This window comes from Apus apus, chromosome 1 (assembly GCF_020740795.1).
Source record: "Apus apus isolate bApuApu2 chromosome 1, bApuApu2.pri.cur, whole genome shotgun sequence".
Lineage (NCBI taxonomy): Eukaryota > Metazoa > Chordata > Aves > Apodiformes > Apodidae > Apus > Apus apus.
The window spans coordinates 150,270,088-150,284,469 of NC_067282.1; the positions used below are offsets into that span (position 1 = coordinate 150,270,088).

Consider the following 14,382-nt stretch of genomic DNA (forward strand, 5'->3'; position numbering starts at 1 on the left):
AGCACTATGCTAGCGTTAACTGCTTAGTCATCTAGAAAATACTTATGTATGTTCTTTTAATGCCAACTTATTGTACCTGAAATCAATAGAAGTGGTCATAGTGTGTAATGAGACTATGCCTTTGTTGGATCAGGGCCCAAATTACTGGTTTTGCTAAGGATTGCATTTGGAATCCACTGGGCCACACCTCCATACACAGTGACAGTGGCCTTTGCTCTCCACCCATAGTATCAAAAGCAAACAGAAGAACACAAGTATATGGCTGTTAGGAATTAAAAAATTGAATTAAAGCCGCAATTCCAGAACAAGCCACTGCATGCATTTTAGAATCCTCATTTTAAGTCTTTATATGGATGAAAATCACTGCATTTATTTCACTTGATTTATAGCCCATCTATCTAACTGCTGCTCATAATTTGAGTAGCTATATATTTATAGCTTCTAACACAGTATGACCAGAGGACTGTCATTCTAACAGTTTTGGTGTATCCTGATACATTATTTAACTATGGACTTACGTGCACCAGCCTTTTTCTCAAAAAAAAAGCCCTTCACAATGTAAAAAAACACCTAATAAAAACTTGCAGGGCTGCACCATGTATTAACTGAGAATAGATGATGACTCCACATTTGAACTTTTATCTGAGAAAACCGAACAGGGCTGAGAAGCTGTTTTGAAATGGAAAGTGGGTGTCCCTCTGGACATGGTGACAGAATGCAATAGCTCTTGTTTTCTCTGCACATGTATTGAAAGTGAAGCTGTGATAGAGTGCATATTGAAATGTAGCTCAGTCACTCTGTTGGGAGCCTAGTTCCTCTTGAAGCATTACAAACATTTTGTTTACACTTCCTGATGACCATTTAATGAAGTGGAACACTTCTGTTTTCTTTGCTCTCCTTTTCCAAAGTATGCTGTTTCTCCTTAGGCAGAAGTAAGATGAGGGCTATAGTCCAGCATGATTCTAACTTCTTATAAAGCTACTGACTGTAGCTCAGACTTTCCTAGTTTTCTAGTTGTTTCTTTATTGTTTAGATGGTATCCTTCCCAAGCAATTTGAAAAAAATAATAACATATATATATATATATGCTTTGTATCTTCTCTTTAGCAACTTCCATTCCTGAGGAAATTTCTCCAACCTTCTTAAAGTCCCAAAGGCTGCTATAGAAACATTTCCTTGATTCAGGAGTCTAGAGGTTCTACAGGAGAGAGGCCATGACCTGTAAGACAGGAAGTCTACAGAAGAAAATCTCTGCTACTTAAAGACCATCCTGCCAAGTAATGCCTTCCCTTTCCATCTTCCACAGTCCTGGAAAGAGAATTAACAATTCTGCAGGTCTTTAAGAGGTCAGCAAAATAAAAACCGTCTCTGGAGGAATTGGCCTTTTCTTACATAGGTCCCACGTGGTGCAAAGGCATACACTTTTTGTGTATGATAATTGCTGATAAATGTTTCACAAATACCATAGCAAAAAACAATGTGCCTGGCAAAAAGACAAATCTTAGCAAAATCAGAGAGGGGAGCTGAAGTTTTTTCCAGCTGCTTTACTTGCTTTGGGTACCAAGGAAGACAATAAGGAATCCTTTGCAGACAGTTGTAGGAGGAATCATCTGTGAAGGAGCTCCTTACATGGGTTTTAAAAAGCTCCCCAGTTTTCTGACAGCCTTTGCAGTCTGTGACCCTTGTGAGCATAAAGTGTGCAGACGTTACTTTACAGAGGCAGTGGAAAGCAAATATTCAAGAGACTTCTCAGTTGATAAGCTAGGGAGATGGCTTCCAAGAGGAAAGAAACCAAACTAAAACCCCAGGAGGAAAATAATGAAATTTTCTTGAAATTCAAAAGAGTTGGAAAGTTTTTGCTCAGCAAAAAGTTTGAAGTTTTAAACCTCAACGTAACACATTCTAAATTCAGACTAGTAAAGTGAAAGAGGGGGGTTCAGCTTCTATAAGCTGTAGCACAATGACAATGACCCACCTAAACAGAGCAGAGCAGAACTGTCTCAAAGGTATCTCAGCACTGCCATGCACAAGTATCTCCCAACAGCTATTCAGTATGCCTCTCTACATGTCTGGAAGTCATGATGGAGGTGCCAAAAGTTGACACCAACAAGACGATGGCCAAGTACACATCTTACTGTAAAGCAATTAGCAATGTGAGACTGAAAAATAATGGTGACATGGGGGAAAAGTGGAAAATCTCTAAGAAGTTTTCAAGAACTTTTCCTCCTTTAACATTAAAAATGCAGTCAGATCTAACACAGCAGGTTTTTCTGTGATTTCATTTGCCTGGTTACTTAGGTGACTTCAGTCAAGAGGAAAACAAAATCCCAGTTAAATACATATTTAAGTGATAAAGTCAGAAAGGATAATTTTTAGCTCTTGCATAACAGAGGCCATAGGATTGTTCAAAATCAATTTGTGCTTTAACTAGAGCAGAACTTCTAGAAAAACATCCAGTCTTGATTTAAAAATTTACAATAATGGATAATCTATCACAAACTGATAAGGTATTCCAATGCATAATTACCCTGATGAAGGATACTTCCCTTATTTCTAATTTGAACACGTCTTTGAACTTGCAGTCATTTGATCTTGCTGAACTTTTGCTAAATTGGCAAGCCCTCTATTAAGAAATGTTATTTTCTCTGGCAGATACTACTGAACTATGATCAAACTATCCCATGACTTGCTCCCAGATAAGCTTCTGGAACCATTTTTCCCAACTTTATGGGAAATTTTCCAGTGCTTTGAACTTTATTAATTTCTAAGTGTTCATCTTTGACCTGTGGAGATTAGACCTGAACAAGTAGCTAAATCTACATTTTAAAATATATCCGCTCCAAGAAGTCATCTCTAGCACCCAGATCAAGGACTACAGAGTGGTTGTACATATACTGTTCAGGGTCCAGCTCTTTATTGAGCTGGCTGGTCATGTTAATGCTACACAGTACTTCTCTCTGAGGGCCTAGTTTGTGTTCTTTCAGTTTTTGGATGTAACAACTGTTTTGGTTGCATTTTTTAGTGTCCAACATTATGAGAGAGCCATGCTACCATTTTTTAGATTGGAGAGTTTTTAGCATGGAACTCAAGGTCTATGTTTTGTGCACTGGAGAACATCTTTAGGGTATATGGGAATACTAGAGGGTGTGAAGTCTTCTGATCTGATGTTGTAGGGCTGGAGAGATGGTAGTACGGATAGGTATAGTCCTTCCTGGAGTGAGCTATCAACAAATTACACAGATTATTTTTTTCTTCACAAAAAAAGTGTTGCTCCCTCAGAAAGACAAGGTACCAACTAATTTCTGTGTCCTGTGGATGATCAGGGATCCAAGAGCAAAGCATGAACCAGGGACCTAAGTTATCTAACAGTGTAGACATCTTGTATGTTAAGAGGAAAAAGTCAACACTCAATAAAAAAGAAACATAACTCCTGTACTCATACTTGAAATGTCTCTGTTGTTACATCCAATGGTTACACAAAATATTTTGACAACTGTATTAAACCTGGAGTTCATGTTTACTGATTATCCATCCTGGACTGATTCTCAAGCATCTCTTAATTCTTTCTGAGTGTACAATTTTACATGTTACAGAGAAGTGTGAGTGGCACAACCCTACATCAAGCCAGAGTAACCAGACTTTGGGTGAGCTGTCCTGAAGAGGTATCACAGAGAATAGTACAGACTGTGCAGGGTTACTGTGTGGAAGATCCAGTCATTGAATCTCCCTGTACAGGCATGTTTGGAAAAAGGGATCACACAAAGATTGTTTCCACAGATAAAAACCAAGGAGGTTTGCTGGAATTTGTTGAATATTTGCCTGGATGAAAGCAAGTATGTCTTCCCAAACTAATCTATGTTGGACTCTCCACCAAAGAATCACCCACCTTTAAAAGAAAAAGATCGGTTTCTTGATCCTCAGCTGCTGTAAATCAGGTCTATTTAATGCAAGAGCCAGGCATTTATATCAGATCTGGACCTCATCCATGATACTTATCGATGTTTCTTTCTTCCTCAGAAAGCAGTAAAAAGTGAAAGGTAACAGGGATAACTCCCTTAAATTATGTGGGGTTTTTTGGGGGGTTTTGTGTTTAGTTTTTTTGTTTGGTTGGTTGTTGTTTTTTTGTTTGTTTTTTTTTGTCGGTGTTTTGTTGTTGTTTTGATCCTCTCAAAAGCATCATATTTAATAGGGGTTGAAATGTCAAACAATTTTACAAGGTTTCAACTTCGGAGTATGTGAAGAGGAAAAATGCAGCCTGCACAACTGGGTGCGCATTTTGCCCAATGTGTGCCACGTTTTGGCTGGCACTTGGCTTCCGATATAAAGAGTTGTCCACAAGACTAATTGTAGAGATGAGCACAACGAGTAAAAACCCATCATAGCTTTTCTTGCTCTGGTGTTTAGTCAGTGCCCCAGCAATAGAAGAGAAAATGTGGCTCATGGGCTGAACAGCCTCTCAGGTATTTCTTTTTGGGGTTTTGCATTCAGGAACAACCAGGCAGCTTTTTTTCCCCTGTATTAATGGTTAATTTATTGACTGGATAAGGTTCAGGAGGAATAGAACATTCTGAGCAATGGATTAGGGGAAGGAAAGCAGCAGCACAGAATGAACAAGTCTACAAATTAACCACAGCGGTTTTTTAAAAAAAGGAAAAACAATTTATTTTAATGCAATGATTTCACCCAAAGGTCATCTGCAGGTAAATCCTTCCTCCATGACCATTTCTCTTCTAGCAACAGAGAGACAGGATTAGGTTCAAAACAGAAATACATTGATGCATTTGTGTAAGGAGAAAATGTGTGTAGAGCTGTTTAGCTTGCTCATGTAGCTCAACTGAGGTACAATTTGCATAAGTAGACTATAAGGTGCCTGCAAAATAAGTTGGACTGCCAATCTCAAAGGGTTGTACCCTGCAGTAAAACATTCAGATGGCAGCCAGTTACAAGTGATATTCCACAAAAATTGATACTGAGGCTGTTTAACATGCTGATTAATGTCCTGGAGATGGGATAGAATGCATTGTCAGCAGCATCATACCGGACACCAAACTGGGGTCTGTGGCCAGCACCCCAGGGACAGGACTGCTATTCAGAGCGACCCTGACAGCCTGGTCAAGTGGTCTAAGAGAAAGCCCGTAAAGTTCAGTGAAAAGTCCTGCATGGGCCTATTCCTGAATGGAGAGTACAGGATGCAGTACAAGTGAATAGAAAGGAGCTTTTCAGTCCCAGGGGGCTTGATGGACAGCAAGTTGAAGATGAGTCAACAGTGCAACCTTGCAATAACGAAGGCCAACCACATCCTGGGCTTGATCCCTTAGATCAAGGGAAGTCATTACCACTCTTTAACTCAGTGCTTGTAAGACCACATCTGAAGCACTGGTTTGTATTCCTCAGTCAAATAAAGACAATGACATGCTAGAGTAAGTCCAGCATAGAACAACCAAAATGGTCAGAGTCCTGAAGAACATGTATGGTGAAAAGCTGAGAAACTGGACTTGTTCAGCCTGAAGCAGAGAAGCCCAAGGGAATGTCTAATTACTGTCTACAACTACTTAACGTAACCTAACTCTTTTAAGTGATGCACAGAGACAGAATAAGTAACTGGTACAAAGTGCAGCAAAATTTTTACTTATACTTCTTACTTATCTCACCAACACTGTAGCCAAATACAGGAACAGGTTTCCTTGAGAAGTATCCTTGGAGATACTAAAAACTCAATTTGAAAAGGCACTGAGCAACCTGAGTTGGCTTTCAGTTGGAAGAGGACCATAATACCTCTGGAGATCGTTTCTGATCTAAATTGCCTATAATTCTATGATTCTATTTGGGAAAGCTTCTCTTTCCACCATCTCTGCTAAGGCCTTGAGAACAATTGTGGAGTAAGCATCTGTCTCTGTAGGATAATGCAGTGCTTCTGTCTTCCCCTGAGCTCAGTTTGACAAAGACAGATGAAGGAGGGAGACTTGAGGAGTTACAAAAGGAACAATTAAAGTCAGGATGTAGCTGAAGTTAGAGACATAAGACAGAGAGCGGGGAAAGGAAAGAACTGAGCCGCTTCTTCTGAGATCTCAGTGTCCGCTCAATTTTGCAGATTCTTCTTTTTCCAAAGTCTCTTGATATTTTTTTAAAGGGGAAAGGTTTTTCTTGAAAATAGCTTACCCTAACACTGAAATGATCAAAGCATAGTGATTTCTTTAGCCAACAGCACCTAAGAGAGTAATCAGCCTATAACCAAATGCAACCGTTTTTTGTTGGCACTCTCTTAGCTTTGGGACAAGACTGCAGAAAGACTTCTTAGTTACTCTGCTACTTTCTGTGACAGGCACCAGGCTACTCATTAAAGTCAAAAGACAGAGTCCAACTGTAATGTAATGCCTCTTTCTTTACTCTGGAACTATGGCTAAGCCTCTGTTTCTGTATCTACAAAAAGGAACTGACTTTACACAGTCACTTTTATGAGCACAATGAGAAACTGGAAAATGAACTTGCACTTCAGAAGAGAAAGTACTGGCTTTACTATTACTATGCATCTGTCTGGGGTTCTCCTGTCATATAATAGAAGTTTTTGTTCTCAGTTTAGGCACCTAGTTGCCTCTGCTAAGCTTTTATGTGCAAGTCTTTCATCTAAATTTAACCAGCTAACGATGGTCCCTCTACAATAAAAAGAGGGCATTTCAGAGTGCTGGACAACATAATTACTTATCAAACTATGTACGTTCACGTAAAAGACTGTCTTGATCATGCTAAAAATACCACACTTCAGAATGATTCTTTAAATAATGAGATTTTAATACTATATATACATGTCCTGTTTATGTACATTACATGGACTTAAGAACTCAGGTCAGTAAAAAAAACCTAACTAGGACTATTTATTAAACTAAAAGGAAATACTTTTTATTTACTCCAATACAATGGAAACTAGAATCTGGTATAGGTTGAATGTCATATTTTTATCACAGGCTACTTAGGAGATTAATGTTTCAGAGTGTTTTAAAGGTGTTGTTTTTAAAAAAAATACAGTCATTGCAGGGTCTGACACATTTAATTGTGAAGGAGCAGAGGATATATCTCAGAGAATGCCATGAACAGCAGACCAATTCAGCCACAACCATGTCATTACTACATGGATAGGCCTCTCAAACTAGAGGCACCATTTTCAAAATCAAATACCTATTGACCCTCATTTCAGAAACGTCAAGCATGCTGTAAACAATCTCTCAGTACACCACATGCTTTAGAAACTGCATGAGAAAGACTAGAAAGGAAGCTATCCTTTGAGGGTAGTCTGCTTTAAGATAACTTAGTTTTAAGTGCAAGCTACATATTATAGCCAAGAGAGGTAGGGATGTTGTCATCAGAAAGAGAATTACCATTTCAGCTTCCCCCCACTGAAAGAAACAGGATGACAGTTCCCCTCAAGCCTAAAAGCAACATGTTGGCACTTCTTAAACTACTACCCATTCAATGTGCATGACACCTGTACCTCAAATGCATCTTCGTGCATTATAAAGCACATGCATGTCAGTATGCTTTGCATTATAATAGCAGGAAGGTTGGAACCTGATGGTCTTTAAGGTATCTTCCAACCTTAACCATTTTATGATTCTATGATTCTATATTCAGATGGCTATCATGGAATTCTGACTCTTTAGGGGGTGGGGGAAATGCATTTTGGTAGCAGATGTATCCAGAATTAGGCATCAATAATTATTTAAAGCATTGCTTGTGAGGATTTCTGAAAACCAGAAGGGTCTGATTAAATGCAAAGTGCTCAGTACTTCTTAATATCAGATCCATTATCAAAATGTTGTGAGCAGAAGCTCATGGAGCTTGGATGACCGCGGTTACTGCATTTCCAGAGCAGGACCACAGGCAGTTCCATGATCATCACTACTTAATTTTTGCTCTGCTTTAGCAGTCATTTCCTTTCTGCACTGAAGATGCACAGTATGATCACAAAGAAGTTTAAGGTTCTGGAGTGAATTCAGAGAAGAGCAACCAACTTGGTTAAGGGGCTGGAGAAGTCCTATGATGAGAGGCTGAGGTAATTTGGATTGTTTCGTTTGGAGAAGAGGAGGCTGAGGGGAGACCTAATCACTCTCTACAACTATCTGAAAGGAGGTTGTAAGGATGTGGGTGTCAGCCTCTTCTCTCAAGTAAATAATGTTAAGACTAGAGGAAATGGCCTTAAGTTATGCCAGGGGAGGTTCAGACTAGATATTAGGAAGAATTTCTTTACTGAAAGGGTGGTCAGGCCCTGGAACGGGCTGCCCAGGGAGGTGGCGGAGTCACATCATGTAGATGAGACACTTCAGGACATGCTCTAGTGGAGATTTTTGGTGGGTTTTTTTTCTCGTTCTGGGGCAAGGGGGTACTGACAGACATGGTGATCTTAAGAGTTCTTTTCCAACCATGACAATTCTGTGATTCCGTGAAGATGTGATCCAATCTAATTTCATATAAACAATCTGCCCTATGCTTGTCTTTATTATTCACAATAGTTAAATATTATGCAACCATCATGGAACATATGCTTCACACTTCCAATTTATCTTCCCTAGGTCCTTTTCTTCAGGGAAACAATAAAGGAAGGGAATTCATTCCAGCATTCCATCAGTCATTATAAACATGGGAGTAATAACGCACGGTGCACATGTAGCCTGGTAATGATTAGGTGCCATTCCCTTCTGTTCTCATCCACAAATCTGGTAATGTGAAATCGCTCAGCGTGGGAGTATGAATTCTCAGCTCAAGCTGTTGAGGCACCTCCTTACAATATCTACTAGTTGCACTGAGGCAGCTACTAGATGAGACTCAAATCCTCAGGACAGACTTCTGTAGCCTAGAAGTCTGAAAACCCCTGGCCCAAAGTTTTGACAACATCCTCCCTGGTATCCATTTTACAGACACAGATCTATCCTAAAGCTTCATATTAAAGGCATGGAGTCTTTCTAAGCTGAAGTTCTGGAAGCCCCAACCCTGGAAGCATTCAAGGCCAGGCTGGATGGGGCTCTGAGCAACCTATCTAGTGTGGGGTGTCCCTGCCTATGCAGGGGGCTGGAACTAGGTGATCTTTAAGGTGCCTTCCAACCCAAATCATTCTATGATTTTATGATACGATGATTCCATGATGTAAGTTACCACTGCTTCACTAAAGCCAGAAACAAGGGGTGATCCACACCAGCTGAGGAAGTGGCCTGAAATCATGGTAGCAGTCACCAGAAACTGCTTTTAAAAGCTACTTTCCACAATGACGGCAAGTTTAGGGCAAAGTACTAAAAGCTTTTATGTTTAGAATGTCTTTCACAAGGTATTATCTTAGTACTAAGATGACTGTTACTCCAGAAATTAACATCAAACCATACAGTGCAATTCTGGAGCTGTCAGTTTAACATCTGTAAAGACAAAAATCATAGTGTGACTCAGGCAACAATTTTGAAAGCACAGTTTAGTCCGTGAATGATGATATAGATTATAAAGACAGAAAAGTGTGCTTTAACTAATGTATTGGGAGCCTATAAGAGCTAATCTCAGTATAGACAAGCAAAACTGAGTGGATGATATATAAAAGAAGTATTTTATTAAGCAGCTTACTCAGTTTTGGCCAATGAGGTACAAAAAAACCTGGGTACCTTTGTGTTTAAAATGGCTTGAGTAAGGCAATGTTATCTCAAATAAAGAATGGTTCTAACTAAGAACATTCAAAACACCAATTAAATTGTCACTGAACTGACTTCTGAGTTGGATCTGGTTTTCCTAAGATTATATTATTATGGACTACAGTATGACTTGTATTATCTGCCTGTGCAAATGAGGAAGAAGGAAGAAAAACAACAAAATAAAATCTTTCCTTGAAAATCTGTGTTGGCTATCAGGAGATTTGGCCTGGGCACAAAGCAACAGGAGAACACACATGCTTAATGGGGTTTAAAGAGCTAGAGAAGGAACAAACACACCTGAGGCTTTAATGTATCTGCCTTCTGGGACTCCCCCAACCTATATGTTGTCTGGAGTGGCTCAGACATAGAAATGCAGGAGTGAAAGATAAAGTATTTGCTTCAGAAACTGGGAGGAAGGAGTGGAAGAATTTTGACACTGAGGATTGCTTCTGCATCAAATCTGCACATAAAAATCTGTTCTCTTAGGATCGCAGTAAACACTCTCCCAAGAGCAAGAGCAAAGTCTGTCTGAGAGCTTCCCCATGATCCAGCTTTGTTTACCTCATTAAAGTTCCAGGGTTTGGGGGCCCTTTCACTGTTCCTAAGTACTGCTCTAAGCACCTGCATATATCACAGAATCATAGAATCGTTAAGGTTGGAAGGGACCTTAAAGGTCATCAGGTTCCAACCTCCCTGCTATTAGCAGGGACTCCTCACACTCGACCAAGTTGCACAAAGCCTCATCCAACCTGGCCTTAAACACCTCCAGGGAGGGGGCTTCCAAAACCTCCCTGGGCAACCTATTCCAGCACCTTACTACCCTCATGATAAAGAATTTCTTCCTGATGTCTAACCTAAACCTACCCTCTTTCAATTTTAAACAATTATCCCTTGTCCTATCACTACCCTCTCTGGTGTAAAGACCCTCCCCAGCTTTCTGTCTTCCTTTTTCTGGCCTAAGTCTTTCGTGAGTGTTTTCCTAAGAGTTATTTCCTATCCTTCCTGCCCACCCGCCCCTTTAGTTTTCTGAATCCTCCTTGTCCCAGTGTTGTGTTCAGTGTCAATTATTTTAATTTACAGAACACATCAAGCAAGCTCTAGTTCACTTGGTATTTCATCTTCCCTGAGAGATTTATACCTTCAATCTCCGCTAGATTTACTGAGGCAAACAATGAATTCAATTAAGAAAATTAAGAGTAAATTATGCTGATTCTGTCAATAACATTGTTTGCTGCGTCTCAGAGACTGCACTGTTTCACTCAGTGACCTCTTGTTCCACGTACTACAAAAAACATCATTCCACTTCTTAAAATCACTTGTTAATCTTCCATTCATCACCTACCTTCTGGTTTTCCATCTAAAACAAAGTTTTTTTAACTACAGGTGAGTTACCTGAAGAAAGAATTGTGAGCAGACTAAAATAATGTGCAGGATAACGCCTGGCCTGGTAGGTATGTACTAATGTACCAAGAATTTACATATACAATTTATGTGAAGGACTGAAGACATTCACTTATTTTTGCTTTCAGTTGATTAATTCTGTGATATACTGACATTTGGTATCCCTATAAAACATTTGGAACAGTAACTTAAGACAATATAAATTAAAGATTTGCAGCACTGTTACTTACATAATTGCATTTTAGATACTACCTATCATATATTTCTGAGATATTCTAATTTTATGTGGCCATAACACATTTCTCTCTGCCAGCATTAAAATGGCAGAAAGGAAAAAGCAAAAATGCAGCAGAAGGAAACTATAAAAGGTGGTCATCTCCCAGGAGAACAAAAGATACTCTTTGCGGTGTAACACTGAACTGAAATTACATCAACAAGATTAGTGGTGTGTAACATAAGCTTTCAGGACAAATCCATGAAACTTAGGTCTGTTTGCTTTTTGTGAAGGTGGGGGGATGGGCAGGCAGCCCAAGCATTTAGAGATTCGGTTCTGCTCTGGCAAGTGGAGAACGAAGAAACAAACCTCTTTTGCCAAAATCTTGTATCCGTATCTATCTGTGTTCTGTCAGGCTATTCTTTTGAAAATTTTCACAGAACAAAGACTGAAATACAAATCCACAAAACCTGGTGTAATTACCCCAAATATACAAAAGAATATAGAAAGACAGATAACCCAACCACGTGTGCCATCCATTTTCTAGTTAGTCTGTTCAATTCAATCTAGTATATTTCTGCAAAGCAAAACTACTATTATGGTGAATAATTTCCTGACAGTGCAGGGATTATTTAAACGGACTAATATTTTCTAAATGGAGGCTTCACCATCTGTTCTGCCCTTTTATTACAAATAGAGTGGGAACCTAACTGCATCACTGCATCAGCATGTAAAGCCTAGCATCAAAATGATTTAGAAGTACATGTGTGTTCTTTATGCACCTGGTATGTTTTCTCACATACCAAACACAAGTCGGTGGGAAGATGTGTCTCCTGTAACCTAATAAATTATCTGATCTAGTGCTTTTATTCCTTTCTCACGGCAGAAGAAATTGATGGCCAGTCATTTGCATTTTATTAGGACAATTATGACCCTGTTGCTATCCTGCAGGAGTTATATCTTTGCAGGGCTGACATTTTGTAATACCGTCTACCTCTCTACAGAAAATGAGCCTTGATTCCTATTCTTTTCCTCTTGCTGGGCCAACACATGCTTTATCATGGACAGAAATATTGTAGGAGATGTGCTGAAGGTGTGTCAGACTGCTGAAAAGCTCTATCCTTCCCCAAAGGATGGCATACAACCTCTCTTAAGACCATTTAGAGAAGGAACATACTGTCCTCAGAGTAGCATGGTATCAGAAACTTTAAAATCCATCTCAATGCATCATTTTCACTGCTTTAAATGACAAATTTTGCAGTGGGTTAGGAAGGGAGGTGAAAGCCACTACATCTCATACTCTATACCAGGAGACTGACTGCATGCTCAATGCAAACATTAACTCAAAGAAAACCCTCAGGACCTACCTGTGTTGTACCCCCTCCCAAGAGCTGGCCAGGGACGATGATTCTTCCAAAGGTTGCCCAAATACCAATCACTCTGGTTCTCCACCAAGCCAAGAACCTGCTGCCCTGGAAATGAGCAAATTGCAAAAAGATCATGAGACAAAAGACAATCAATGGAAAACAAACATGAAATCTGGAGAGGGACAGTCAGTGGAAAGAGAAGGCAGAAGCAGAAAGAGGAGGCAGAAGTTGGGGTGCTGCTTCCCTTCATGCGTTTGGAAGGTTCCTGCTTATGCAATCCTGGCACAGCAAACTCAGCATGGCTCATTTCTTTCCTTCTCCCCTGGCTAGCCTGAGTAATTAAACACTGTGGGAACCTTTGTCATGCTGACAAAAATACATCACCCAGATAAACCTGAATGCTGCTTGATTTTGGAATACAACAATGGCGAATCCTAGTGAGAAGTAAGCATTGGTAAAATGATCATCTAAGATGAAGATCTCTTCATACTCGGATGGAGATAATTTAATTGAAGAATAAGGCTCAGTGTAACAAATTATTCTCCTCTCATGCTCCCCACCACTAGTTTCAGGGATATTTTTTTTCCTCAGTCACAAAGGAAAGTCCTTTTGCTCAAGAAAATACTGAATTCTACGAGTTTATCTACATAAGAAAGTTGCACTGTTTTCATTTAAGAGAGTAATTTAAAAGTCATTTAGGTGACTGTGTGGAATGCTGCATAGAAATTATTATTTCAGTTTTAGATGGGCTTATTTTGGTTTAGCTTACATTGATTAGCAGCTGGCTTCAGCTACAATAAAACGGGTTTTAAATCAAAAGTGTCTAGAAGATTTGCGCTGCTTAAAAATCAACTGAAAAGTGAATGTTTGTATAGATAAGGTCTTAATTATCTCTCCTGAAATGTGCTGTATAAAATGTAAATAAGAGAAGTGATTGAAATGATGCTCTGGTAACAGAGGATGGAGCGAAAGGGAAAATGGCATTTGGATCAAGTCAAAGACAGGAAAGGGAATGGTATTTTAACAGAGGGACCCATGCAGTAAAGGCCCTACTCAGTAAGAGCCCTAGGACTGGCAATGAACATTGTTTTGCAACCTTTTGAGAAAGCAATTAAGCATTCTCTGAGGGCACATTTTCCAATCCCAGCTACACTCATAAAACTGGATGTATGACCATGGCAGTGCACTAAAAGCATTAAATCATCACTATGTATCGCTTATGTAGGACCACTGCTGTATAACTAAAATTTCAGTGTGGTTCAAGACAAGATTGGGCTGATAAGCAAGGCGTAATGACAGAAGTGATTCATTCAAATATATAATTGGCTAGGAAGATGTTAGGATAGGTCAGGTGACTGTGATACTCTCCAGTGGCATCTCTAATTCAGTGGAAAGCCAGTAACCTCCACGTGTCTTGAATGCTGTTTCAAAGAATGCAAGCAGAAGTGAGTGGCCAATGCATGTAACAAATATATCATAATATTATGAAAGCATTCAAGGAGTGAATGGAAATCAATCTAGAAATAACCTTGAGAGATCACCAAGTCCACTCCACATCACTGTTCAGGATCAGCCTACTCTATCCTAATCACAACATGCCCTCACCAGACCTCGTTTTCTAATGATGTCTCTCCTTTTCCGTTATATTTTAGAGATAATATACAGATTTAATTTTTCACATTATGCCCCATAATTAATTTTTTAAGAAGGTGGAAAATCTAGGGGACAGCAGACAGGA

General features: G+C 39.4%; 1 protein-coding gene across 5 annotated transcripts in view; it reads right to left on the minus strand.

The window, feature by feature from the left end:
• LARGE1 (LARGE xylosyl- and glucuronyltransferase 1) overlaps positions 1 to 14,382 on the minus strand; it is a 275,262-nt gene that overhangs the window by 49,594 nt on the left and 211,286 nt on the right. For all 5 annotated transcript variants that reach the window (XM_051625695.1, XM_051625667.1, XM_051625687.1 and 2 more), the window contains exon 7: positions 12,645 to 12,749. In XM_051625695.1, coding sequence (XP_051481655.1) covers positions 12,645 to 12,749 — 105 coding nt within the window. The remainder of the gene's footprint in view (positions 1 to 12,644; positions 12,750 to 14,382) is intronic.